This window comes from Phodopus roborovskii, unplaced genomic scaffold (genome assembly GCF_943737965.1).
Source record: "Phodopus roborovskii unplaced genomic scaffold, PHOROB, whole genome shotgun sequence".
Taxonomy (NCBI): domain Eukaryota; kingdom Metazoa; phylum Chordata; class Mammalia; order Rodentia; family Cricetidae; genus Phodopus; species Phodopus roborovskii.
The window spans coordinates 13,860,033-13,887,105 of record NW_026125278.1 but is presented as its reverse complement, the minus strand read 5'-3'; the positions used below and the strand labels follow the sequence as shown (position 1 = coordinate 13,887,105).

At 43.6% G+C, this 27,073-nt stretch overlaps 1 protein-coding gene across 1 annotated transcript; it reads left to right on the top strand.

Moving 5' to 3' along the window:
- Positions 1–484: 484 nt before the first annotated feature.
- LOC127230671 (serine/threonine-protein kinase TNNI3K-like) lies at positions 485–27,073 on the top strand. The gene is made up of 5 exons (XM_051195975.1): positions 485–675; positions 758–862; positions 6,201–6,295; positions 6,892–7,041; positions 26,943–27,073. The coding sequence occupies exons 1-5, from the start codon at positions 485–487 to the stop codon at positions 27,071–27,073; spliced, it is 672 nt and encodes a 223-aa protein (XP_051051932.1).

Below are 27,073 nucleotides of genomic sequence, written 5' to 3'. Positions count from 1 at the left end.
CAGAGAGGGTGCCCAAACTGGCCACCTCCTGTAATCAGATCGATGACTACCACAATTGTCATCAGAGAGCATTTAGCGAGTAACTGATGGAAGCAGATGCAGACATCCAGAGCCAAGCACTGGGCCAAGCTCTGAGAATCCAGTCAAAGAGGGATTGTATGAGCCAGGCAGGTCAAGAACTCTCAAAGTTTAAAATCCTTCAGAGGAAATAGGGGTCGGTTGGAAGGGGTGCTTATGGGAATGAGTTCACAGATGCTGTGGATGCTTATCAGATTCTTCATTGCAAGACAAACTTGATTAGCTGTGTTCCATAGAATTTGTGAGCACTAAAGAGAAGCCTGTTTGATGTGGTAATAGGCAATACAACGGAATTATAACTTTTTTTAATTGGTTGCACTTAATCTCCCCTATTATAAACAGTAATTGGCAATTTCTAAGAGTATCTTGGGCACTTAGGCAGAGCGCATGGCGTTACATATAAAGGATGCGGAAGAAAATGGCAAAAGTCTCTACTTTCTCACCAATCACAGTGAATGCCCAGGACAATGAGGGCCACGCCCCTCTGCACTTCTGTTCTCGCTTTGGACACCACAACATCGTGAAGTACTTACTCCAAAGTGACTTGGAGGTTCAGCCTCATGTGGTGAACATCTACGGCGACACACCCTTGCACCTGTGAGTATGGCTTAGCATTTCTCACGACCCAACCTGTGTCCTCTTGCATATCAAAATGTCAAGGTATTTTCTTCCTGCCCAGGGCATGCTACAGTGGAAATTTTGAAGTTGCAAAGGAGATCATCCACATAACAGGAACTGAAAGTCTGACTAAGGAAAACATCTTCAGCGAGACAGCTTTCCACAGGTAAAGAACATCTATCTCTGCACACTAGCCACTGGGCTTGGCCCGACGCCATGCAGCGCCTACAGTCGTGTACACAAAGCCATAATGAATAGTGACAGTTGTTGCCATCAGAAAGTGGGCACGGAGGTAGGCAAAGGAAAAGAAGGCTGGCTGGATGCAGGGACGCTGGGAGAAGATGTGGAAGGAAGCAGACACTGCCATAGTGCAGCAGACTGGTTGGAGCCAGATGCTGCATTACCAGCTGGAGCCACAAAGACAGGATTGGTGTTGCCAAGGTAACAGGCCTATCAACATCTGTAAGCATATTGCTCCTCACTCTGAGAAAAGCTGCCAAACGGGGCCGTACCCATAATCCTCCCCTGACAAGAGTCTCATTACTAGGATTCATCAGCATCAAATGTGACACTTTCTCCCTCACTTCCTTAAACCTTATGTGCAAATGTGTCTACCCAAGATACTCATCTGTCAGCTGCTAAAAGCCTAGTTGGTGTTGGGTTACCTAGGAAGTAGCTCTTTTCTTGGAACCCTTTAAAAGCAGTGCAGGATCAGCTGGGCTTGGAAAATATGCATGCAAGTTCAGCAAGCAAATGAAGCAGGAGGCTACTGGTAGCCCAGAGCCACAATGCTTCTGCACAGTCCACGAGGAAGGTGGGTGGGTGCAATTCACAGCATTAGAAGTGTCAAAGTGTTGTCATTTTACTATAAAAAAATGTTTCTTCGAGTTTAATAGACCTTGATTATAAAGATCATTTACTTGGACCTTATGTATTTCTCAGGTTTTTTTTTTTTTTTTTTTTTTTTTTGCAACCGTTAAAAAATTGTATTCTAGATTAATTTGTTGTCCACATATTGTTTGGTTTATGTTGGTGAAAAATAGACAGGAAAAAAAATCATTAATCCTAAAGTAAAAATAACCTTGTGCTTCTATATCAGGCATCCAATATAACATAAAATTGAGATAGTGAGCGCTGCCTTTCGTTCATGAGAAGGCATCACACAGCAGAAAGATTTATGTGCACAATTCCGGGACAGCTTCATTAAGAGTGACTTCCTCAAGGGCCACCACAGGGAGAAGAAGTAGTGAGACCCAGAGAAAGTGCTGAACTGAGTCTCTGTCCCCTTCCTCTACCCATGGTTATATGTAGTTTCTCTCTGTACTAGATGAGAAAACCTGGCTTCCCAGGGTTTGGGAGGATGAAGGAGTGATCACTTTCTGTAAAGGGAAACTGCAGGAAAGGGGCTATTTCTGACACTTGCTAGTTAAAAACAAAAGACAATAATCACTGATGAGTGTCATGCTTAGTCCTCCTTTTCTTCTTGACTGGCTGGATGCAAACTCACCCTTGCATGAAAGGACATGGGTAGAAGGGATTAACTGGGGGAAGGGAAGACCCATTGTGAATATGAGTGGTGTCTTTCCAATCTAAGTAAAACACACAAGAGAGAGGAGTGAGCTGAGCACCAGCCCGAGTCTTCCTCTGCTTTCTGACTGCGTTGCTTCTCCAGGCCCTACTGCTTGCCTTCGCGGCACAGCCGACTGTTCCCTCTTAGACCGTGAGCCAAAGGGAGTCCCTCCTTCCCCAGTTACACGTCACAGCAGCAATGAGACAGGTATTATGCACACAATGTATTTACCTCGCACAAACTCGTCCTCCCTGTATTCATTTCGGCTTTCACAGTAAGCACTGGAAGTAGAAATTCCGTTTAAGTAGTTCAACAGATCTACTGCAGAATTAATCTATAAAAATCTTGATTCCTGTAGTCATCTGTTGAAAATTCTATGTTTAGATCTGTAACCAACTTTTTTTTAACTGGATCATTTAATTTTTTAATGTCTAGTTTCTTGAGTTCTTTATGTTTTGGAAATCAGCCCTCGGTCAGATGTGGGGATGGTGAAAGTCTCTTCCCATTCTGCATGCTGGCACTATGTCCTATTGATGGTGTCCTTTGCCTTACAGAAGGTTCTAGGTTTCATGAGGTCCCATTTAGTGTCTGCACTACTGGTGTTCTGTTCAGGAAGTTTTCTCCTGTGCCTGTGGATTCAAGGCAACTATTCCTCCACCCTCTTTAGCTTCAGTGTTCCTGCTTTTTTTGCAGGTGTGTGTGTATGTGTGTGTTTGTGTGTGTGTGTGTGTGTGTGTGCGCATGTGTGAGCACTTGATAGATATATATCTATTTGCATTCTTCTACATGCCAAATTCCTGTTAGACACTTGTTGAAGAAACTTTCTTTTCTCCCATTATATATTTCTGGATTTGTTATAAAAAAGAAAAAGAAATCAGGTGTCCATAGGTGAGAGGGTTTATGTATGTCTGTGTCTTCTATTGAATTCTATTGATCCATGTGTCTGTTTTTATACCAATATCATGGTGATTTTTTTTTAATCACTGCAGATCTGTAGTATAGCTTGAAATCTGGGATGGTGATACCTCCAGAAGTTCTTTTATTGTACAGGATTGTTTTTTTTTTTTTTTTTTTTTTTAATATACTGGGATTTTTGTTTTTACATGTGAAGTTGAATATTGTTCCTTCAAGTTATGTAAAGAATTGTGTGTGGTGACATCTTGCTTGCACAAGTAAAGCCTGTCTGAAGATCAAAAATGGAACTTGCCATTAGCTATAACCTCCAGATCTCTATGGTTACCCAGTGGTCAGCTCCATTCACTGATCTTCTGGCAGGCGTTATTTGTACAAGCAAGATATCACCACAATTTGTTGGAATTTTAGTGGCAATTGAGTTAATGTGTAGATTGCTCTTGGTAGTATGGCCATTTTTACTATATTAATCCTATTGATCCATGATCTAGGAGACCTTTCCAGTTTCTGATATCGTCTTCAATTTCCTTCTTCAAATATTTGAAGATTTTATCATATCTAACTTTTACTAGCTTGGTTAGGGTTACCCCAAGATACTTTATATTATTTTCAGCTATTATAAAGGGTGTTATTTCCCAGCTTTCTTTCTCAACCTACTTGTCTAAATAGTATATAAGAAGGCTACTGAAATGTTTGAGTTAATCTTCAGCTGCTTTGCTGAAGGTGCTGAAGATGTTTATTAGCTGTAGGAGTTCCCTGGGAGAGTTTTTGGTGTGGTGCAGGTACAGTATCTTGTCATCTGCTAGTAATGGTACTTTGACTTCATCCTTTCTAATTTGTTTCCCCTTGATCTCCTAAAGTTGTCTTATTGTACTAGCTAGAACTTCAAGTACTATCTTGAATAGGTTTTGGAAAGAGGAGACAGCCCTGTCTTGTTGCTATTCTTAGTGGAATTGCTTTAAGTGGAGTATTGCTCAGCTGTTAAAACCATAGCATCTTGAAACTTTCAGGCAAATATACAAAACTAGAAAAAAATTCATCCTAAGTGATGATTTTTTTTCAACTTAGAACCTGAAAGGCAAACACTATATGCATTCACTTATTAGTGGATATTAGCTGTAAAGTAAAAGACAGTCATAGTGTGGTCCACAGATGCAGATGGGCTAAGTAACAAGGAGACCTTAAAGGGGAATGCAAGGCTCTCCCTGGGAAAGGGAGAGACAATAGATTCTGTGGGTAGACTACGGGCAGGCAGGGTTGGGAACAGGAAAGATGAAGGGGCAGGGGAGAAAAGAATAGAACTGGGAGATGTTTCATGAGTAAGGTAGAGATCTGGTGAAATGGAACTCTCTGAAATATTTGAGAGCAACCTTAGTAAAGACTCCTAGTAACAGGTGACACCGAGCCTGAATGGGCCATTTTCTACAATCAGGCAAGGCCTCAAGTGGAGTGATTGGGACACCAACCCAGCTATCAAATCTTTGACCTACAGTTTGTCAATGGCTGCATAGTGTTCTGAGAGCAGAGCTTAACAGAATCATCATCCAAGGGGCCAGGGAGACTTCATCCAGCCACTGACAGGAGCAGATGCAGAGTCCCACAGTTGAACATCAGGTGGAGCTTGGAGAGTCCTGCGGAGGAGGGGGAAGGATCAGAGGAAGCAGAGGGGTTAGGGACACCACAAGAACCGGGCCCACAGCATCAACTGACTGGAACTCATAGGCTCCCAGAGATCAGGGAGCCTGTAGGTTACAGCTGTGTAGCTTGGTGTTTTTGTGGGATTCCTAACAGAGGGAACAGGGCCTCTGACTGTCTTGCCGGCTTGTGGGACACTTTACCTCCTACCGGTTGTCCCTCCCAGCCTTGATGTGACTGTATGTGCCTGATCTTATTGCAGCGTGTCATGGAGGGCCAGCTCTTTTCTGACAGAAGATGGAGAGGGATGGATCTGGAAGAGAGAGGGAGTGAGGGAAAAAGACTTCCGGGAGGGGATGAAGGAGCACGAGGGGAAACACTTGTTGAGATGTAGTATGTTGGAGAAGAACAGTAAAATCTTAGTTCCTTTGAGTACTTCACCATGTCAGTGTTCTCCAGCCAGAAGGAAGTGATCAGATCCACTGTCTGTGTGATGACACCATAGCCCACAGCATGGATTCATTTAAAATTTTCAGAGCATGTGGCAAGTAGAGAGGGAAAAGAATGGAAACTCAAGCTCAAAGGCCCAAGCACATTCTACACTAGGGTGTGCATGTGCTTCCTAGAACAGTAGAACCTGGAGCACTTACTTTTTGGTCACAGAGTCCTTAAGAGAAATGGAATCCTTTTCCTGGAGATTAACTTCAGATGATTATCTCAGTTTGATCAAAGTTCCCTGGACCTGTCTGGAATGCGCATTTGACTATCTTGCATGTATCTGCTAGAGTAAAGGTAAATTGACAACATGGGGAATACTTGACCAAAATTCCAGGAATTTCACACTCCTTTGTTTTGCTCCAGTTGTTAAGCAGTGCTTACAAGAGCTCTGTTACTTCTTCATTCTTCTCCTCCACCACCACCCTTCCTTGCCTGTGTCTCTGTTACTTTTTTATACACACCAGTGTCTGCATTGGCCTGGATTAACCAAGTTTATATCGTTTGTAATGATTCTCATATTAGTAGTCACCTTGGATGACTTAAACAATAGAGATGCACCATTTCACACCTTCAGATCTACAAAATCTGAGTAGTGACAACTTTTGCCTCCTACACAAATGTTGTTTTTGGATTGAAGGTGGTCAACTTCTCTCTACTTTCCTGTGTTCAACCTTCTACTTGTACAATCTTTGTCCCAAGTTCCACTTCCCATAAGGACACCAACTTACTAGATTAGGATCTACTCTAAGTATCCTGCTGTGCTTCAACTTTATCTTGGAAGACAGTATCTCTAAATACAGTCCACCCTGAAATCCTTGGAATTGGGAGTCTTTGGGCACATGGCTCAGGACATAGCACCCTCAATCTTTTCTATTTTGTTCTTCCACAGTGCTTGTACCTATGGCAAGAACATTGACCTGGTCAGATTTCTTCTTGATCAGAATGCTGTGAGCATTAATCATCAAGGAAGAGATGGGCATACAGGTAAGACTGAGCCGAGAACACAGACCCATCAGCTATCAAGAATAGTGTTGATCCAAGGGGGAATAAGATGCTGAGAATGGCCAAGCTCCAGGGGCCAAGGTATTTTATCAATTAGAATCATTTAGAATTAATGGAAAAGGCCAATAACAAAAATCAGATTGAGTTTTGTTCAGTTCCACTGTTGATTTAAAAATCTACATACAGTCTTTGCAACATGTGTACCCTGGATCATGACAGGTTGAAGACATCCCCCTGCCCATGGTTTGGTGCTCAAGAAAAATACTGACTGGACTTTTGATTATTTCTTTCTTTTGTAAAGGCAACAATATTTGTTCTTGACCATTACTGTAGAAATAGCAATAAAAAATAAAAACAAACTCTGTGGAAGTATAGTCAGTAAAGAACTTTGCTTAGGCTAGAATACCTCTATAGTTGAGTATATCACTTGCTTTCTCAATAATAAAATAATTCTTTACCACATATGGAGCATGGCTTTATATTTTTGGAAACAATCCTGATTTAGGAATGACTCTTTTGACATCAAAGCACCTTTGTCTTCTTTCTTCTTTTCCTACCTTTGTTCTTTTCCATCACAGGATTACACTCTGCTTGCTACCATGGCCATATTTGCCTGGTTCAGTTCCTACTGGATAATGGTGCAGACATGAATCTAGTTGCTTGTGATCCCAGCAGGTCTAGTGGTGAAAAGGATGAGCAGACATGTTTGATGTGGGCTTATGAGAAAGGTATGTTTTTAATCATTGCATCTCTGCAGTGACACATTGAACTGTATGCATAGATTATGCCAACACATCAACAATCCCTTTACTTACATGGCGTACCCTCCCATTTCCTCTGTAGATTGTGTGGAAAGCTCTGGGGACTTGGATCAAAGAGTGATCATTATTAGAGAAAGCAACTTCTGAGCTACAAATGAGCTGATGTATTCTCAGCATTGACAGTGTAAGGAGACTGGCCTGCTGCAATTCTAGAGAGACAGGACTGAGACAGATGGCCAAGGCAGAGAGGTCTTACAGCTGGTCCCTGCACCTTAGAAGAAATGATGATGTGGGTCCATTATATACATACATACATACATACATACATACATACACACACACACACACACACACACACACACACACACACACATATATATATATATATACGGGGGGGGGGACATTTGTCAGTTTAAACACTACGAAGAATGTCTCTGTTATAATGAATCAGGGGAGAAAAATACATAAAACACACAGCTCTCACCTTAAAAGGAATAAGAGAATTTATTCCAGGGTTGGCCTTATCCTTGAGTTGCTGTGACCTAGAAACATAGATTACATAGATTTAGGTTGTCCCAGATACCACATTCCAATGTGGTAATAGTATCACCGTGTTTTGTTTTTGTTTTTGTTTTTGCTTTTTTTTTTTTTTTTTTTCAGAAACATGGCGAAATAGACTCATAACTGCAACATTTTCCAAATGCATTGTTGGGGAGATCAATTAGGCTGGTTACAGCCTCGCAAGGACACCTCTGTCGTAGATCTCCAGATGGCACTCCCAGCCTTTGGGCTTGCGGAAACCAAGGGGCTGTTCACACTTAACATAGTTAAACAGATTTGTGGTCATACACAGAGGTGGATGTATGAGTGAGGATTTTCCCCCTGCTGGTCTGGCCACACCATCCCCAAATAACACACAGAGATTCTGTATTAGATATAATTCTGTTGACCTTTTTCTAATGTTTTTTATTGGCTTGCTCTGTCTTAAATATTAACCCATTTCTATTAATCTAAGTATTTCCACGTGGTCTTATTGTACCGGAGAAAGGTGCTGGCTTTCTGCTTTCTCCAATCTCTCCATGTTGACTCCTCCTTACTCCTTCCTCTCTCCTCCTTGTCTCCTAGTCCCGCCTATCTTGCTTTCCTGTTGGCCAACAGTGCTTTATTCATTAACAAGTAAGAGAAACATATTTACAGAATGACATTTCCCATCAGGTGGGTAGTGAGTATCAAGGGATCTGTTCTAGAATGTGGTTGATATACCTAATTTCTTAATCAGAAAAAAAAAAAAAACATATTACCTATTTACTATTGTGCATCAATTGTAAATAGCTTCTTGGTTAGGGGTGTCGACGTCTTCCTCTCAATGCCGGGAACTTGAACCTGTGCAGATCTTGTGTGAGCTGCCATAATCATTGAGTTCATATGCACGCCTGTCCTGTTGTGTTTGGAAGACACTACTTCCTTGTCCCCTCTGGATCTTACTGGATCTTATAACCTTTCTGCTCCCTCTTCTGTGTAGAATCCTGGTATCTGAGGGGAGAGGTTTGATAAGGACGTTACTGAGTGCTCAGATCTCTCACTCTGTACAATATCCAGTTGTGGGTGCATGGTAATTTCAACCTTCTGCATCAAGAAGCTTCTCTGGTTGATCTATGCACATGCACACAGCCATGTGCCATTAGGAGTAACATGTTTGCCATGTACATTTATCAGAATCATAACAGCAGGTTGTCCCATAGGCCCATGACCTATCTCCCGTCAGATTCTTGGCCACTTTAGCTAAGTGTCAGGTATGGGTCCCATGTTATAGAATGGGCCTGAAATCCAATCAAACAGTTGTTGATCACTCCCATAACATCTGTACCACTATTGGGACAATATATCGTGCAGACAAGTCACTGCTGTAGGTCACAGTGCTTGCAGGTCCTTTCTCTTCCAGTAGAGGAGATAGTTGGAAATGTGGAACTTCCAGTTGGGCAAAGGCTAGAGTTTTGCATGTTGGATGACATAGGTAAGTATTGTGTTCAGCCATAAGGCCTTACCACCATGTTATGTAAAATAGCCAATAACCTCGGCAATCAGATGTGATATTTGGGGTTTCCACAGTACCTCATTGGCCAACAGTTCAACAAGTTGTAACCAGTTCCTGGCACTTGAGGTTTTATTTGGCCCCTTAAGATGTCTATTTGAGTCATTGTCTCCCCTATTATTTGGTGACTTAATATAGATTCCTTTCATATGTTTAGATATTTTAGGAAGGTCCTACAGTAGTAGCTTTCCCTGTGGTTTTCCTAATGGTCTTCAGTTTTAGTTGTCCCTACCCATCTTTCCTCCTTAATCCTTGCTTCCATCACCCTCCATATTTGGTCCTCCTAGTCTTGTTTCCTCTTTGCATTCTTAGGATGTCTAAATTATATATAAAAATAGGTTTCTCATTTTTAACGTGAGAATCCTCCAACATCATGCTGACAAGCAAAATTAGCAAGCTGTAGGTTTTCTCAGCCTGCCAAGTTGATCTAAAGTGTTCTGTGCCTGAAATAGGGTAACGTCCATTAGCAAAAGGAGATATGAAGTTTGAAGGATGAAAACAGCCGACTGTTGCCAGCTCAGAGACAGAAAGACAGAAAAACACACAAGTCTGAAGATTACTAGTAAAAATTATGCAGGGATACTTTTACTTACATACGCAAGTCAAGAAAACAGCCAGGAGACAGTAAACACTATATAACCTTGCATAAGTCTCACCCTCATGGCTCAGTGAAGTCTTGTACCCACCCAGTACTCAGATGAAAAAATTTTCCAGCCCCAGGAACACTACTGATATTCTCTTTCAATCCCTTTCCCAAAGAGTGAGCCACAGCCTCTTTTACTGATTTATGGACTATAGTGTTACAGTACATTCCACTGTATCTGGCTTCTGTTGGGCCACAATGTCCAAGATCAACCCATCTCTTTACGGGCAGCTGTAGACTTCTTCCCATTCTTTTCACTGCATAGTGTAATATTTTGGGGCAGTATCACAATTCATTTAAATATCCATGGACATTTGTTTGGGGGCTCTTAAGAATACTGTCCCATGGAGCTCACTTATGAGTGGACAGTGTGTTATTTTGATATTTATTAAAGCACCTTCTGTGAGGTATCATGGCCTTCTACTTTGCACTAAAAAGCTCTAAATAGCTCTATCTTTACGCATCCCACATTTTGAAGCTTGGCATCCTTTTGCTCAACATCTCTTGTTTGTTCATGAATTCTCAGACAGCCTTTCTGGAGGTCTGTGAGATTCCGAGGAATAGTCCTCCAGAAAGCAACTGGAATGGTTGTTGCAGATATCTCTTCACAGGCTTGACTTTGTTTTCAGTTGACTGAGAATGATAGTGGAAATCTGGCCTTATTTATCTTTTGTTTGAATACACTCCTTACAATGCAAAGAGTCATTGCACAGCTCCTGAGGCTTCTTTAGGGCTGCCCACTCATCTCTCCAGAACTGGTCCTATCTGCCGCCTCTATTTGTCCAACTAATGTCCCAGGAACCAGCATGGATTCCCATAATTACTGTAAACTTTAGCAAAGTGAGCAGCAGTACCCAGGAGACGGATGGACGTTTTGCATATGTTCTGGAGCAGAGCAAGTCAGACCAGTAAGATGACATTGCTGCTATTTCCTCTGGCATTGTTTTCATGCCCTCAGTGAAGACTGAAATGGCCTTGTTAGTGTTGTCAACAGGACAAAATTCCTGCTTGTTTTCAATAAAGATATGCTTTCTTTTGTTCCTTGCAGAGGGACCCACCAAATTAGTTGTGGCCTTCAGAAAGGAATCTTCTGTAGCAATGCAATATTGAGGGAATAGAGAGATCCGTGCAGAATTTCCCTCACAGGACAGAAGGAAATTGGAAATGACTCCATTCTGGTTTGTCAGGAACCCCACCTACCCTAGGAGAGAGAAGCCAGGAAGGGGCTTGACAAGCAGGGTCTCTCTGAAAGGATACTTCCTGTATGGGAGTCTGACCTAGGATATTTATTGATATGGTCCAACACAAAACCCCAAACTTACCTAAAAATGAGAAATTATTTTGTAATGTTTCTGTCACTTGGTCACACAATTCTAAGTATGTACTTTGTGGATGACAATATCATGGGCAATGACTAAAGGTTGGGCACCTGTTCTGAGTACCTCATCAAAGACTACAGTCAGAACTGAACAGTGTTTCATCTTTGTGCCATTTGTGACTTAGTGTCTCCAAGCTATTTTACCTGACACAAACTATCTTTTAGCAAACCTTCACTGCAATATTCTGATACAGTAACTCTAGGGGTGATTTAAGGTTTCAGAAAAGCCATTTGTTCTTTTGGAATAGGTTTTGAAGAGTTGATTTCAGTCTGGTTTTTTGGGAATGTACAGGATGGATGTTGTTTGTATACATGAACCTTTTAACTCATGGAGTCCAAAAATCAATTCCCTGATGACCTCAGTTCTGTGCTGAAATTTACTGCTGAGAATTAACCACGTTTGGCTAGACTTTACCAAGCTCCAATTTTAAAGCTTTTAGAGTGCTTCTCCTTCCCAGGACTCCCTCCTCTTTTTTTTTTTTTGTGCAGTTCTCCCTGCAAGTGAAGTGATAGCAGTCTCTCTTGGATTTGTTCTGCTCTTTCCCTAGGGTACAAAGGACTTGTATGAATCAATTTAAATTGTCCAGAAGAAAGAGTCAGTAGCCTGCTTATGTCCAAATCCTCTGCCCTAAGCACCAGTATGGAAAACCCATTGAATAGATCTACACATAATCCTACATCCCTTGCATTAAAGATCATTAAAGATGAAACTGCCAAATGAAAAGATCTCAGCCAATTAGAATTGAACCCAAAGCTCAATGGCTTGTCTGGCAGTTGCATTTGAAAAGGCTGCCTTTGTCAAAGAAAAGCACTCTTTTATGTCAGTCTGTTTAGGGTCAGAAAATAACCAAAACTAGGAACACAACTAAAAACTTCTGATTGCTTTGGTGCTGACACCAGTTAAAGTAATTTGCAGAGGCTCCTTCGCCAATATTTAATTACCCACAATGCAATATTTATATATAGCAGAGGTACCATAATTCACAGTGACAGGAAGCTGGGTTTGGAGAATTAGTGGTAAGTGAGTAAAACAATAAAAACCAAGGCTCCTGTCCTGAGATTCATGCTTTGTTTATTCCCCCTGACAAGCGGGGTAGGGTGTGAATTATTTATAGTAAATTTGCTATCCTGTACTCTCCAACAGTAATGAAATCTCGTAGCCATGAGTTCCTACAGAGTATAACCTAACCCACAAAAAATAGCTGAGGGATGGAGGTGGGGGATGGAGGTGGGGGATGGAGGTGGGGGTGGAGATGGGGGATGGAGATGGGGGATGGAGGTGGAGGATGGAGGAGGAGGATGGAGATGGGGGATGGAGGTGGGGGATGGAGGTGGGGGATGAAGATGGGGGATGGAGGTGTGGGATGGAGGTATGGGATGGAGGTGGGGGATGGAGGTGGGGGATGGAGATGGAGGATGGAGGTGGGGGATGGAGGTGGGGGATGAAGGTGGGGGATGGAGATGGGGGATGGAGGTGGGGGTGGAGGTGGGGGATGGAGATGGGGGATGGAGGTGGGGGTGGAGGTGGGGGATGGAGATGGGGGATGGAGGTGGGGGTGGAGGTGGGGGGATGGAGATGGGGGATGGAGATGGGGGATGGAGGTGGGGGATGGAGATGGGGGATGGAGGTGTGGGATGGAGGTGGGGGTGGAGATAGGGGATGGAGGTGGGGGATGGAGGTGGGGGATGGAGGTGTGGGATGGAGGTGGGGGATGGAGGTGGGGGATGGAGGTGGGGGATGGAGGTGGGGGATGGAGGTGGGGGTGGAGGTGGGGGATGGAGATGGGGGATGGAGATGGAGGATGGAGGTGGGGGTGGAGGTGGGGGATGGAGGTGGGGGATGGAGGTGGGGGATGGAGATGGGGGATGGAGGTGTGGGATGGAGGTGGGGGATGGAGATGGGGGATGGAGATGGAGGATGGAGGTGGGGGTGGAGGTGGGGGGATGGAGATGGGGGATGGAGGTGGGGGATGGAGGTGGGGGATGGAGATGGGGGATGGAGATGGAGGATGGAGGTGGGGGATGGAGATGGGGGATGGAGGTGTGGGATGGAGGTGGGGGATGGAGATGGGGGATGGAGATGGAGGATGGAGGTGGGGGTGGAGGTGGGGGATGGAGGTGGGGGATGGAGGTGGGGGATGGAGGTGGGGGATGGAGGTGGGGGTGGAGGTGGGGGATGGAGGTGGGGGATGGAGATGGGGGATGGAGGTGGGGGGTGGAGGTGGGGGATGGAGGTGGGGGATGGAGGTGGGGGGATGGAGGTGGGGGTGGAGGTGGGGGATGGAGGTGGGGGATGGAGATGGGGGATGGAGGTGGGGGTGGAGGTGGGGGATGGAGGTGGGGGATGGAGGTGGGGGTGGAGGTGGGGGATGGAGGTGGTGGATGAAGGTGGGGGATGGAGGTGGGGGATGGAGGTGGGGGATGGAGGTGGGGGATGGAGGTGGGGGATGGAGGTGGGGGTGGAGGTGGGGGATGGAGGTGGGGGATGGAGATGGGGGATGGAGGGTGGGGGTGGAGGTGGGGGATGGAGGTGGGGGATGGAGGTGGGGGTGGAGGTGGGGGATGGAGGTGGTGGATGAAGGTGGGGGATGGAGGTGGGGGATGGAGGTGGGGGGATGGAGGTGGGGGATGGAGGTGGGGGATGGAGGTGGGGGATGGAGGTGGGGGATGGAGGTGGGGGATGGAGGTGGGGGATGGAGGTGGGGGATGGAGGTGGGGGATGGAGGTGGGGGTGGAGGTGGGGGATGGAGGTGGTGGATGAAGGTGGGGGATGGAGGTGGGGGATGGAGATGGGGGATGGAGGTGGGGGATTGAGGTGGGGGATGGAGGTGGGGGATGGAGGTGGGGGATGGAGGTGGGAGTGAGGTGGAGGATAAGTTGGGGGATGGAGGTGAGGGAAGTATAGAAATAAAATGGTGGATCGTGAGCCACTCTGCAAACTTTCATGGATGAATAGTGAAGTCCTCAAGCAGCTTCCAGCTGAATGCCAAGCCAACCAGAGTGCAGGCATGTTTTACAAGCCTGGTGTAGCATGTTAGAGTGGACTGGGAACAAGGAAGAGGGAAAGGAAGGACTAACAGAAACTTGAGGTGGCAATTCCAAATCTGCATGTGTTTCTCTACTAGTCACTTTTCTACATAGTTACTCTATTGAATATAAATAATAAAACTAGCCATCATTTCAATGGAAAGATTTTATTATTACTATGAAGAGGTGATATAAAAACATTTTCTGAAGTAGAATTGCTGAAGGTTTTGGCATACTTAAATGGGCAGACAGACCATAACTTATATTTGTTATGCCTATGTTGCATATATTTATGTAAATATATGATGCAACAATAAAATAAATTACTTTATCCTCTTTTGGATCTTTATGTCTCATTCTATAACCCAAGGTACCCTGGCACTAAGTATGTAGCCTAGGCTGGCCTAGTACTCAAACAACTATAGCTCCCTAAGTCTGGGATTTGGGGTGAGACAACAGGCCTGGCCAAAAGAACTCTAGAAACAGGTGCCATCCTTCCATTATGAAGAATTGGGGAGCCATCTGCCAAGTCACTCCTTCCTGGGACATAAAGCTGCTCACAGAGAACAATACCAGACAAAACTCTGCCTCACTTCACAGGTCAAGATTTTGCCCACACAGTGAGAAATTAAGCAGCGTGAAGCACAAACACCACCCCATGACTAAATGTCCCCAAAAGCATCATCTTCTCTCTCTCTCTCTCTCTCTCTCTCTCTCTCTCGTTCTCTCTCTCTCTCTCTCTCTCTCAGTCTGTCTGTCTCTCTGCCTTCATCAAAAGATTTAAGAAAAACGAGTTAGCATCAACTTTGCCAAGTTCGGACAAGAGCTGAGAATCAGATATGTTTAGGACATGAGGCCCTGAGTGGAAGCTGTGATTTTCATTATTCCTTACTTATAGCATGCTTTAATATAGACAAAGTAATAATATATAGGAGAGGAGTAGCCCTTAGGAACCTCTGCACTATTCAAAACTTGAAGATAGAAGAGCTTATGCCAGGTCATGTAGCTGCCTGGTGGATCAAAATGCACATTAACATTAAAACCTCAAAACTTAGCCAGACAATGGTAGTTCATCTCCTTAATCTTAGAACTTGAGAAGCAGAGGAGGGTGGGTCTCTGCGAGGTCTACACAAAGAAGCTTTGCCTTGGGGAAAACAAACAAACAAACTCAAGAGAAAGTTTCCAGGCTCAGTAAAGGAAGATTGACACATAGCTCCTATCCATTTCCAGACCAAAACAGTAATAGGTGGCTGAACCTCTAGACTTTACTGTCCAAACAAGACATAACACTTGAGACCAAATGTCATTGGCTTCCTCAATATGCCTCTGCTCCTTTATTCATCTATTTTTTTGACGGTACCATCCACCATCATCCACTGTCACTTAGTTCAGAAGCCATGATGATCCCTGACCCATTTCCACAGCTTCTCACCCCAGCAAACATAACCATGAAAGTGAAAAGCCCCTTCACTCCCTTTCAGCATATTTGAGTCCCTCCTTCCCTCTTTATCTTCATTACCATTATTTCAGTTCAAAACCTTCTTATATTTTACCTGATTCATGCTAACATCCTGTTAACTCATTTTACTTTTAGTATCTTTTCATCCAGTGTCTCTAGTTGTAGTCTAACAATTGCATTCAAAATGTAAAAGCATCCAGTGACACACACGGCCTACAGGAAAAGGTTGTGCTTGTCACTATGCCCAGGGCACTTGCTGATTCCCAAGTGTCATGGGCAGTCATTTTCATAAGGTTGTTCCCACAGATGACAAACATCACCATATTTACCAGGTCACCAGAATTTACTGTGTGTCCACTCTGTGCCATGCCGGATTCGCTATTCTGTATAATGACACTGAGAAGCAGCATCTGTTAATATAATGTTAATAATCTCCCCTTTCATCTCTCAACATCCCTGCCATTGCACCTTCCTTTCCAAGGTCCTTCCCACACCTCTTTACTCTTTAAAACATTTCGGTTCCCACTTAACCTTCGTGAACAGATACACAAATTCTCTCCAACAGAAAGCCTTGCCTGACAAACCAGCCTCATAAACACCTTTTTTAAAATAATGCTTTGCTTTGCTACCTGTGTACTGTATCTCTACTTTCCATTTCATCCTAAAACAACTCATCCCTAATAAATTGCCAGCTTTGTGTAACAGTTTTTGGAGCTGTTAGTCTTTGTATTCCACAGCAAGTTAAATCCAGTGGCTGACTCCTAACAGAAGTTCAGGGCAAGCTTGTTGAAATGAAATCAAGAAAGAATGAGTCATTAGATATGAATATCTGTCCCATGTACCATCACAGGGCTTCTCGTGACAGATGTTTTCAGAAATACTAAGTCCCACTCTTCTGTTGCCGCTGTAGCAATGTCTACAAGTAGGATGGCTGACTTCGCTGCACAGACACTATCGATGTTAGCTTTAATTTTCAACTTGACACAGTCTGGATTCATTTGAGAGCAACGTCTCAATTGAGGAATTGCCTAGATCAGATAGGCCTGTGGGCATCTCAGAGGGTATCCCTCAATGATTAATTGTGGCCTAGAAGTGAAAGCCAAACAAACATCTCCTCCACACATTGCTTTTGCTTAGTGTTTTATCACAGCAGCAGACAGGACGTGAGAAATCAGTTTCAGGCATGGGGTGTTGCTGTTTCCCTGAAGGACTGTGGAAGTGCTTGCAAGTCTGGGCTGGGAAAGCCAGTGAATGAGCTCCTACCATGAGAGCTTGAAGAATAAGAATGTTGAGAGAATGCAAACAATGACAGCTTTGCTCGGGAGGTTTCACAGGAAAGTCTGGGCAGAAACCAGGAGGTAGAACACTTTGCTGGCTTGCTTTCTACCTTGCTTCCAGACTCATGCTTACCTAAACTTTTTATTCAGCTTGGGACTCCTGCATTAATAATGGTACCGCTCACAGTGAATCGGCATCAGCTGATAATCAAGCCAGTCTGTCACTGATATGCCAGTAGACCAGACTGAGCTAGACTTTCCTATGGGCTAGTCCTAAGCTGGGTCAAGTTAACAAAGCTAACTAGGACAGTCCTCATGTTCAAGTAAACAAGAAACCCACTCACAGCATCTTCTGCTTTTCTCCCTACAGCTCAGCTAAATTAAATTAAAATAATGCATGTGGTGTAAACAAGATATGTAATTATTTTCCTAGGATTGCTCCAAAAGTAAGGAAGGGCTGCTTTTTAACAAGGTATCTATCATAACTATTAGTTCTTTCCTTGCTGCTATCTAGCATTGCTACAAAAGTGAGGAAGAGTTACTTCTCAACAATGTATCTATCATAACTATTCATTTCTTGATGCTAAGTAACATTGCTACAAAAGTACATTGCTACAAAAGTAAGAAAGGGCTGATTTTCAACAATGTATCTACCATAACTATTAGTTCATTCCTTGCTGCTAGCTAGTATTGCTACAAAAGTTAAGAGTTGTTTGTCAACAATGTATCTATCAAAACTAGTAATGCATTCCTTGTTGCTAAATAGCATTGCTACAAAAGTAAGGAAGAGCTGCATGTCAACAATGTATCTACCATAGCTATTAGTTCATTCCTTGTTACTAACTAGCATTGCTACAAAAGTAAGGAAGGGCTGCTTGTAAACAATGTATCTATCACAACTATTAGTTCTTTCCTTGCTGCTAAGTAACATTGCTACAAAAGAAAGGAAGGCTGCTTTTCAACAATGTATTTATCACAACTATTACTTTATTCCTTCAACAAAAATGCATTGGTAGCTAGTCTGAAATGGGTGCTGTGCCAAGAACTCAGGTGAAACTATGAGCAATACAGACAGCATCTTCATGCTCTGAGGAAGGCCATAGTTCTAGCATGAAAAGACAGGTTGAAATGAAGAAAATAAATGAAAAACATCATATATCATGACATAAATGTTGTCAGCAAAGTACGAATGAAAAAGTAGTAATGACTAAAATGTTCAAGGACATTATCTTAAACCGAGTAGTCAGAAAGGCTTCACTGGGAGAAGGAAACTGAAACTGGCCTCTGGCAGGTGCATGAAAAAAAAATTATAGTCAAAGAAGGGAAAGAAATAGGGATGACAGAAGAGATGAGAAGAAAGAAGGGAGGAAGGAGAGTGGGATATCTTAACTATTAAGGTCTCCTGGCAAACAGTTATACTTGCTAATCCCTAGGAATGCTGAAGGGCTGGTGGCATTTTCACTTGACTTTGTGATGGAGAAGCAATAGGTAAAAGGGCAGGTGCATTTCAAAGCTGAGGCGCTCAGCAGAGCAGAGTCAAGAGAAGACACAATAAGCCAGGGATCTTTTTTGCCTCTGGCTTTACTGGCAGTCTGGGTTCGAGACTATGTGCTGGAAAACAAGCTGTGGAAGGGCAGACTTCAGAAGTAATCCCCTGACTCCACTTCTGGGTGCTTCTAGAAAAGGAGACTTCATATGATAAGAAGTACAGCTGTGGCATTGGACTAAATCTCACATCTATCATTGCTGGAGGTTGGGTTCCTCTCAGTCAGTGTTATGGATCTGGGGTTGAGCCTTTACTATCTGGGCAACTGAAACACATGAAGTCAGGGAAAATTCCCTGGCTGTGGGGTGAGTGACTGATCAATGGGTAATGTGCTAGCTCTGTAAGCAAGAAATTATCTATTCACTTCCCAGAACCTAACTCAAAAGCAAAGCATAGTTGTGTGTGCCTGCAATCCCATCCCTGGAAGATGTAGACAAGTGAGTCACTGGGGCATGCTGGCAAGACTTGGTAAGATCCAGGCATGAGCAACCTGGTCTCAAAAAAAAAAAAAAAAAAAAAAAAAAAAAAAGGAGGATAGTGTCTGAGGAATAACAGTCAACATCTACCTCTCTCTCTCTCTCTCTCTCTCTCTGTCACACACACACACACACACACACACACACACACACACTTCCCTGCCTGCTGTAATCAAGTTCCCATGACTTTTCTAATCCTTGAACAAAAGAGGTCTCCATGTCCCAGACTCTGGTGCCATCATCAAGCTGTCATTTTGCTGATCGCCACAACTAATTCTCTCTCTCTCTCTCTCTTTTTTTATCAACTTTCTTTTTATTTATTCTTTGTGTTTTTTTATATTGTGCATCTCAATCCCATCCCTTTCCCTGTCCCTTTGTATTTAACTCTGTGTCCTTGAAACCCCTCCTCCAATAAAATAAAACTTAGGAGAAAAAAGGAAAGCTCATTCTCATCATGGAAGCCCTAGTGTTGACAAAGTGAGGCAAGACCAACCCTCCAACCCTTTTGTGTACTCTATCAGATCATACATGAGGGGTTGCAGGGGTGATCAGCCCACCAGCTCTCTCTTTCTTGTCCTCATCACCAGGGTGAACTCTTGTGCATTGTCCTGGTGAGCTCTCCCCTTGTGATGAACAAGGGATGGTGCCAATTCTGCAGCTGTCACACCACAGGGGTGGCTTTGTTATACTTACACCACCAAGGCTAGGCTAGATGTATTGTGTTTCCCAGGCGAGACGCAGGGGCCACTTTCCAGAGTGCTGTGTCTGGTGATGTGCAGGGTATCTCTCCCACCCTTATGACCTCAGAAGCAGCTCTCCAACCTGCCACAAGTAGTAGGGGGATGGGTGATGTCACCTCTCCACAACCCAGTGGCAGGCAAGAGATGGAGCCCTGCATCACATCTGGGCATCACAGTAGAGTTGATGCTATTCACAGAGCCATGGGTGAGCTGGCCCTGAGGGTGTAAGAGGGGGATAGCTAGCCACCCCTCTCATCTGGCATGCGAAGCCCAGGGCAAGAGAAAGATAAGCCCCCCTTGCCCTTACCACCTGTGATTGGTGTGAGAGCTGACCTTCACTCCCCCTACCAGCTGTGACACTCAGGAACCTGGGCCCTCTACCTCCCCCCGGGCAGCATGGTAGAGCTGCCCCTAGTGACTGGGGTGCAGGGAAACTGAAGAATGTGTGTGGGAGACCTAGCCACACTAATTGTTAAAGTAATTCTCAGGCAGTGAGTGAAAGCAGCATTCATTCAACTCTTAGTTGAGTTAGCAAGCATGGAGAGATGTTATGAAAAGATAAAATTTCCTTCCTCAAGAGTCAGGGAGTTTCAGCTGTGCCCATGGTCATGACGCATTACTGGGCTGTTGCCCTAACATCTGTGGAAAGTGATTTGGAATTTCACAAACCTAAAAAGTAAAATAACTATTCAATAGGGGGGAAGTTAAGAAGATTGCCACCACCACCCGCCCAGCGACACTGAAGTGTAGCTCGTTGTTATCATTAAGCTAGCAACACTGCAGCCTGCTATCTGGCACTAGGGAAATGTACAGGGATCCACAAGGATGACCCTAACTAACAAGCTAAGCAATAGTGGGGAGGCTACCTTAATGCCCTTCCCCTATATGAGATTGATGACTACCTTATATGCCCTCACATACCCCTCATCCAGTAGCTGTTAGAAGCAGGAGCAGACACCCACAGCTAAACTAAGCTGAATTCCTGGGATACAGTTGTAGAGAGGGAGGGGTGATGAGCAAAGGGCCGACCTGAGCAAATGGAAGCTCACGGACCGCTGTCTGACACCTGGAAAACCAACATAGAACCAAACTAGGTCCCCTGAATGTGGGTGTCAGTTGGGAGACCCGGGCAATCCATGGGGCCTCCGTGGATGGAGCCAGTATTTTTCCCTAGAGCATGAATGGACTTTGGGGGGGGGGGTCCATTCACCATGGAGGGACACTCTCAGCATATACATGGGGGGGCCTAAATCTTTCCACAAATGATGTGATAGACTTTGATGATCCCTCATGGGAGGCCTCATCCTCCCTGGATGGGGTGTGATGGGGGGTGGAGAGGGCATGGGAGGATGGGAGAGGAAGGGAACTGAAATTGGTGTGTAAAATAAGATTGTTTTTAGTTTAAACAAAAAATATTTAAAAATACATTTGAATGTAGGCACTAAATTCTTAGTTAATCAGTGGGAGTTTGGTTATTTATGTCTAAATTTGTTGGCTTAGTGTCATTAGTACCTGCCGGTCCACTGTCAGGCAGTGTCTTGATGAGCTAGCTGATTGGTGACGGTCCAGAGAGAATGCCTCTGCTTAGCTCCTTCTGACCAGGGTTGGAGAGAACACCCAGGTGCTCATGGTCCCTTGCTTTGCCTCTTGAGGGCTTGTCAGAGCATTTGTAGCAAAGGAACTTTTCCTCCACTGGTGACTTCAGGATTGTCAGCAGGAGGAAGGAGATGATGGGGAGATGTCCTACAGAGCAGAGGGGCTTCTTGGCGCCTCCCTGGCAGCCTCTGGCTCATCACCAGTCAGGAATCAGGCACTCATTAGGCTCCTGATGAAAAGTATTACAAAGAAAATGCCAGCGAGCCGTGCCACCATGCTGGCAGGAAATTAAAACTGCTCACGGCAAGTGGAAGCAAGAGAGCTTTTACAATGAGAGGGACATGAAGGGTGCATTCAGCTGCTCTCAGGGGCAGCTTAAAATTCATGATGCTGGTTCCTGCTCGGCTGCAGAGACACCTAGACCCTCTGTCCATCAGCAGTATCATACACAGAGGGACAAGAGGGATGGGGAGGGGGGCATGTGAAGTAGTTCTGTTGTGCATGTGTTAATGATGGGGTGTGTGGGGGCTATCTCCTAGGAGAAACACAAATAATGAAATATATTTTGACTTGGCTTTGTTGTTGTATTTTCTGGCTCAAAATCCATAATGGTAAAGTTATTCATACAGGGTCACGGGGTCAAAGACAAAGCTGGGAACCTATGAATGTAGTGAGGGACAGTTGAAGGATGATGTAATTCCAAATGCACTGTGATAGTTGCTGTTCCATTGATGTGAATGGATGCTATAACAAAAGAAACGTATAAAGGAAGCATTTAATTAGGAGCTTGCTTACAGTTTCAGAGGGTTAATAATCTATTATCGTCATGGCAGGGAGTGTGGCAGAGGGTAGGCAGGCGTAGTTCTGGAGCAGTGGTTGAGAGCTCAGAGAGACAACCTGGCAGATGCCTTTGAAGCCTCAGAGCCCACCCCTAACAGCATACCTTCTCCCCCAAGGCCATAGATTGTAACTCTGCCCAACCATTTTTCACTGACCAGGGACAACACATTCCAACACATTATTATGTTATCATGGTCCTTCTTACGTCCTGAAGCTAAAGGGATGATGGCAAGGAAGGGACACTTATGCTGGACACCGTATCATCTGGATGGGGAGGAAGGAAGTTCTTCAGGGACACATGAGGATGGGGACCTGGGCCGCAAGCAGGCTTGCTACTTGCTACAAGACAACTTTAACCTTAAAGTGCCTTAAACCACTGAACCAGTGGAAGTGGGCTCACGGGAGTATGAAGAGGACCGAGCTACACTGGCAGTTCTGTGGCTCAGGGAGGGGGGGCAGGCCTCAAGCTGGGCATTATGGGTACAAGCAGAAAGAAAAGGTAGGGAAATTGAGTACATTTGGGCTTGTCAAGGAACACCATGAGCATGCCTCCTTTTCCCCAGACCTGACAGTATTGATGCATGAATGCCTCTTTACCCACGTACTCATTTTCCAAACTCAGGTTTCACGCTGGTGAAGAAAGCTGTACGGACCCAACTATCCCCCTACCCCACACTGAGTTGCTTAATCTTTATGCCAGTCTTACACAGATGTTTTGTTATTTTCTAAACTAAATATTAAGATCTTTTTCTTTAACATGTGGATAGTTTAAAATGAACCTCTATTTTTATGCCATGAGCAGAATGCAACTCAACATGGGCTCAAGATTCAAAAGACACAAAGTTGTAAACCTATTAAAAGAAAGCATGCAGAAATGTTTCCCTTGCCTTGGTCTGTGAGGTGCATTTTAGGGTAGGTCGCTGAATGCACAGATAACCAAGGAAGTTTGGAGAGAGAAATAGGATTGCAACAAGTGAAAACTCTCTTTTCCCATGCCAAATTGCATTTATATTTTATTCTATACCGATACACATATATATTATAAAATTTATCCAATTAAAAATAAATCTCATATCAAGATTAATTTTGGCAAGCCAATATGAAGTATATTACTGAACAGTACTGAAAGTACAATTTACAGAATTTCAGAAATCTTATATCTCTTTTTCCTCTCTGGCTTTTTTGAGATATGGTTTCACTAAGTAACCCTGGCTATGCTGGAACTCACTCTATAGACCAGGCTGCCAGGATGACCTTAAGCTGACAGAGGTCCACCTGCCTCTGTCTCTCTGAGGGCTGGCCTTAAAAGTGTGCACCACCACTACCTGGATACATTTTCAAGTATTGTCAGTAGGGTTGGAACTTCCAGTAGCAATGAATGAGTGGTCCACTTATTCCACGTCCTCGGTGACATGAGCTGCCGTCTATGCGATTGATCTTAGCCCTTCTGACAGGTGAAAGATGGGGTCTCAAAGTAGTATTGATTTGTATTTCTCTGATGGCTAAGGAGGTTGAACATGTCTTTAAGTGATGTCTTTAAATGTTTCTCAGCCATCTGAGTTTCCTCCACTGTGAATTTACAGTATAGAGCTGTACCTGATTTTTAATTGGTTATTTTTGGCATCAGCTTCTTGAGGGTTTTTTTTTCTTCATATTTTGGATATTAGTCCTATATGATATGTAGAGTTGGTAAAAAAAAATAATAAACCTTTTCACATTCTATGTACAGCCACTTTGTCCAAGTGATGCTATCCTTTGCCTTACTGAAGCTTTTCAGTTTCAGGAGGCACCATTTATTAACTGTTGATCTCAGTGTCTGTGCTATTGGTGATCCGTACAGAAAGTAATCTCCTGTGCCAATGAGTACAAGGCTACTTCTCACTTCCCCTTTCTGTTGCATTCAATATCTGGTTTTATGTGGAGGTCTTTGGTCCTGTTGGACTTGAGTTTTGTGCAGGGTGATAAGTATGGATACGTTTGCATTCTTTTACATGCAGACACCCAGTTTGAACATGCACCATTTGTTGAAGTTGCCATCTTTTTTCTAGTGTTTATTCTGGCTTTTCAAAATTTAGGTATCCATATGTGTGTGGCTTTATGCCTGGGTCTTCAATTCTATTCCACTGAACAATGTGTCTGTTTTTATGCCAACACCGTGTAGTTTTATTACCATAACAATGTCATACAATTCAAAATAGAGAGAGGTAAAACTGCCAACATTTCTTTTATTCTTCAGAATTGTTTTAGCTATTCCAGGTTTTTGGGTTTTTTTCATATGAAACTGAGAATTGTCTTCTAAAAGTCTGCAAAGAATTGCATCAGGATTTTTTTTTTATAGGCATTTCATTGGATCTATAAATTGCTTTTGGTGGGATGGCCCCATTTTTACTATGTTAAGCTGATCAATCCATAAGCATGGGAGATCTTTCTATCATCTGCTAACTTCTTTACGTTCTTTCTTCAAAGACTTTAAGTTTGTATCATACAAGTCTTTTACTTTATTGGTTAGGGTTGCTCCCAAGATATGTTACTAGAGGCTATTCTGAAAGGTATTGCTTCCCCCAATCTCTTTCAAAGTCTGTCATTTGTATATAGGAGGGCTACTGTTTTTTGTTTTTATTTAATCCTGTGTCGAGACACTTTTCTGCAAGTAAGTATTTATCACACATAACATCTCTGATGATTTTTAGGGTAATTTATATATGCTATTATATCATCTATAAATAATGACACTTTGACCTCTTGTGTACCAATTGTATCCCATTGATATCTTCAATTGTCTTATCAATCTAGTTAAAACTTCAAGTACTATATTGAACAGATATGGAGAGGGTGGTTGGGGTCTGGGGAACAGCAAGACAGAAGAGTGTCTTTGGGTGGCCTACTTGGTTTCTTACAGGCTGGCCTGTTTTTCTTTTTAAGCAAAGTAAAGCATAGCATTCCACAGGCATGGGACTGTGGGAACTAGCTGTTTTGAAGATGACCCACAGTGATCCTGCCTTTGTAAGCGCTGTATTAGGTGGTCCACTAAGTGCAAGCCTCTCACCAGCACCACCAAGGAGCGCATTAGAAAGCCACCGACCATGTCCTACCACATCGCTTTTCTCTCATAGTCTCTGGGGAATCCGTGCTCACTTCATGCTCTGTGTGACACATTCTGATAGACTGGGGGTTAGGGCTGTTTTGTTCTTATGTCTCCTCACCTGTCCAATGCAGTTCCCTTTCCACCTCGGCCCTGCCTCCTTCAGTTGTGAACAGGTCATGGTCATGGTCATATCATGGTCACTCCCTGATCAGAACTTTTGTGTTATGTATTGCCCCTTCCTATTGGACTCTTCACTAGAAATGTGCCTCTTGGCTAGAATCATTCAGGCTCTGAGGTTTCTCTGATTCCTGTCACACATGTCCAAGCAAACAAGCAATAATAACTAGGAATGGTCCTCACAGTTTCACCATAGCTTGTATCTGTGGTTTGGGAACACACAAGGTTCATTATTTATAAACAGAGAACTAAAGATAATAATAATAATAATAAAGTAGACCCTAGTTGCTAACTTCTAGATAGTTAATACATAGACTTACTTACACATTTCATTAATTGTATACATCGTTGTTTGTTTCCTTTAAGGAGTCTGGGTCAAGAATGTTACCTTCAGGAGAATGCCCGGTGTTAGTAAATGTGTTCACTATTCCGTGTCCTTACATACACTACTATTCACTGGGCTCTTCTAATGGGAAAACTTGATAAGCGAGCTCTATCTACTGTGGGCACTCTACATGTGAGCTGGTATGTGGAAAGTCAATAGTAACTTTCAGGTATCTGTAATAGGAAAATATTTATGCAGTTTCTAAAGGTGGCCATTTTTACAGCGGGTTCGATAGCATTTCACAACGCTCTGGGCAAGATCTTTAAGGTCGAATGTTTTCCTCTTTTACAAATCAGCTTCAGTAGATTATTTTCATAGGGAAAGCTTACAATAGTGTCAAGGTTTAATTCCATTGAAAATCAATGGTGTTCGCTGAAAAGCATTTAACATTCTTCATCTTTTGCAAGAATAAGTGTTGGCACAGTAGATGAGCCCGGAACGCTGCTGGTGGTAGCTTATAGCTGAAATGTGTCTCTCAATCATATGGCATTCTGGCGCTGGTGTCAAGGGTGAGGGAGAAGAGATTCACAACCCCTCACACCTTAGAGCCCTGGGCATGCAGCTGGCATTGAGGGAGTAAGAGCTTCCGGTGTTCCCAGTGACTATGTCCAAAGCTCAGTTGGAAGATGGATAGAGAGATCCCAGGGTAGGCAGCCATTTCTAATGACAGACTCACTGTGAAAGAGGCATGCAGATGTTCATGTGCAGCTTTTTGTCTCCACCACAGGAACCTGTGTCATTATCTTAGAGCTGGGTTACTGGCGTTGCCATGTCCAGTCACAGCTTGTGCCCCTTTCCCTCAGTTACCTTAGTGTGTTTCAGACATTTAATCATGTCCTAACCATGTACCCTTGCACCATCTCATATAAGCTCACTTTGAAGTGTTCATTTGTCTCAACGTTCCTACAGTTATTTGCTCAACTCCTTGCAGTCCTCTTACAAATAGGAGCAGAATCATGGGTGATTATGTCCCTGCAACCCCACCATAAACTATCGGGAGATTCTCAACAGGTCATGAATGAAGTATTAAGTCCATATTGTAATGTATTATGCCCTCAGGAGTAACTTAGGTTACAAATATTATTTTGGGAGTGGTGCTGAATAAACCAAGACAAAATTAAGACGCATTCTCTTTCTTTTCATGAAGGACACGATGCCATTGTCACACTCCTGAAACACTATAAGAGATCCCAGGATGAGCTGCCATGTAATGAATATTCCCAGCCTGGGGGAGGTACTGCTCTTTACTATTATGTTTTCGCTGTTGTACAATATTGA